General features: G+C 41.3%; 1 protein-coding gene across 5 annotated transcripts in view; it reads right to left on the bottom strand.

Moving 5' to 3' along the window:
• Positions 1 to 2,500, bottom strand: part of LOC133538482 (dedicator of cytokinesis protein 9-like) — a 304,828-nt gene that overhangs the window by 119,494 nt on the left and 182,834 nt on the right. For all 5 annotated transcript variants that reach the window (XM_061880143.1, XM_061880142.1, XM_061880141.1 and 2 more), the window contains exons 8-9: positions 2,227 to 2,401; positions 287 to 339 (exon numbers count right to left, since the gene is read on the bottom strand). In XM_061880143.1, the coding sequence (XP_061736127.1) occupies positions 287 to 339; positions 2,227 to 2,401 (228 nt within the window). The remainder of the gene's footprint in view (positions 1 to 286; positions 340 to 2,226; positions 2,402 to 2,500) is intronic.

Raw genomic sequence — 2,500 nt, 5'->3', positions numbered from 1 at the left:
TTACACAGTTAAAATACTGTCTGAATTTCAGTGCCACTGCAGAGATTTTAGGTCAGGTGGTTTAATAATCAGTGCATTTCTGAAAATGTGACCTTTACGTTTTCCATTTGTCGAAATCATTAACTTCGCCGCCGTAAGAAATGCACTTGACAGCAGGTCTCGATAGTCTGATCCATTCTTAGTCAGTGAGGACGTGTTGTGTTGGCATGCAGCCCAGCTAATGTGCAAGGCTGAATGCAGCCAAAGGGTGGAAAATACGGGAAGTTTGGCCAAATATCTGCCGTACCTGAAAACTGTCCAAACTGCCAGATGAACTGTCTGACTTTGCAAGATCATCATCTAGGGGGGGAAAACAAGACAAAAAATATTACTGAGTGTTGGCCAAATGTGCTGCTACCAATTTTCAAAAGGTTTTCTAGTGTGTTAAGAAGCAAGATATTCTCAGACTCAACATTACACATACAAATAGTGCATTCTAAATAGTGCCATTCAAGTTGGAACTGAGGTGGTCAGCATTTTTAAAGCAATAATGAAATATCAAGCCTGGGTTTGGGGAACTACAAACCCTGTTTCCATATGAGTTGGGAAATTGTGTTAGATGTAAATATAAACAGAATACAATGATTTGCAAATCCTTTTCAAGCCATATTCAGTTGAATATGTTACAAAGACAACATATTTGATGTTCAAACTCAAACTTTATTTTTTCTTTGCAAATAATAACTTAGAATTTCATGGCTGCAACACATGCCAAAGTAGTTGGGAAAGGGCATGTTCACCACTGTGTTACATCACCTTTTCTTTTAACAACACTCAATAAACGTTTGGGAACTGAGGAAACTAATTGTTGAAGCTTTGAAAGTGGAATTCTTTCCCATTCTTGTTTTATGTAGAGCTTCAGTCCTTCAACAGTCCGGGGTCTCCGCTGTCCTATTTTACGCTTCATAATGCGCCACACATTTTCCATGGGAGACAGGTCTGGACTGCAGGCGGGCCAGGAAAGTACCCACACTCTTTTTTTTAACGAAGCCACGCTGTTGTAACACGTGCTGAATGTGGCTTGGCATTGTCTTGCTGAAATAAGCAGGGGTGTCCATGAAAAAGACGGCGCTTAGATGGCAGCATATGTTGTTCCAAAACCTGTATGTACCTTTCAGCATTAATGGTGCCTTCACAGATGTGTAAGTTACCCATGCCTTGGGCACTAATGCACCCCCATACCATCACACATGCTGGCTTTTACACTTTGCCTCGATAACAGTCTGGATGGTTCGCTTCCCCTTTGGTCCGGATGACACGATGTCGAATATTTCCAAAACAATTTGAAATGTGGACTCGTCAGACCACAGAACACTTTTCCACTTTGCATCAGTCCATCTTAGATGATCTCGGGCCCAGAGAAGCCGGCAGCGTTTCTGGATGTTGTTGATAAATGGCTTTCGCTTTGCATAGTAGAGCTTTAACTTGCACTTACAGATGTAGCGACAAACTGTATTTAGTGACAGTGGTTTTCTGAAGTGTTCCTGAGCCCATGTGGTGATATCCTTTAGAGATTGATGTCGGTTTTTGATACAGTGCCGTCTGAGGGATGGAAGGTCACGGTCATTCAATGTTGGTTTCCGGCCATGCCGCTTACGTGGAGTGATTTCTCCAGATTCTCTGAACCTTTTGATGATATTATGGAGCGTAGATGTTGAAATCCCTAAATTTCTTGCAATGTCACTTTGAGAAAGGTTGTTCTTAAACTGTTTGACTATTTGCTCACACAGTTGTGGACAAAGGGGTGTACCTCGCCCCATCCTTTCTTGTGAAAGACTGAGCATTTTTTGGGAAGCTGTTTTTATAGCCAATCATGGCACCCACCTGTTCCCAATTAGCCTGCACACCTGTGGGATGTTCCACATAAGTGTTTGATGAGCATTCCTCAACTTTATCAGTATTTATTGCCACCTTTCCCAACTTCTTTGTCACGTGTTGCTGGCATCAAATTCTAAAGTTAATGATCATTTGAAAAAAAATGTTTATGAGTTTGAACATCAAATATGTTGTCTTTGTAGCATATTCAACTGAATATGGCTTGAAAAGGATTTGCAAATCATTGTATTCTGTTTATATTTACATCTAACATTTCCCAACTCATATGGAAACGGGGTTTGTACAAAAATGTTATATAAATGTATAAGAATAGAGATGAGGTGGAAGGACAGACCAAAGAACATTTCCCACCATCATGGATATCTCCATTCCTCTTTTCCTGCATGGCGATCTCAAAGCTGCTGTGCAGAATCTTGTTGAGGGTGTTGATCCAGTCCTCCATCTCGCCTTCACTCTCTGCAGCCAGGAGGTAGCTGCTCTTGTCCTGCATCTTCAGCTCGAACGCAAACCTCCGGACCTTGTTGTTCTGGAATTGATAAATGGACGGTTTGTGTTGAGTTGGAGTTTATTTGGAACATGCAAGCATACAACAAGAGACATCACCATTTCCTGTTTCTCTTTTCAA

This window comes from Nerophis ophidion, linkage group LG19, assembly GCF_033978795.1.
Source record: "Nerophis ophidion isolate RoL-2023_Sa linkage group LG19, RoL_Noph_v1.0, whole genome shotgun sequence".
In the NCBI taxonomy this organism is placed as follows: domain Eukaryota; kingdom Metazoa; phylum Chordata; class Actinopteri; order Syngnathiformes; family Syngnathidae; genus Nerophis; species Nerophis ophidion.
Note: the sequence above shows the minus strand (reverse complement) of the source record. Positions and strands in the feature narration are given on the sequence as shown.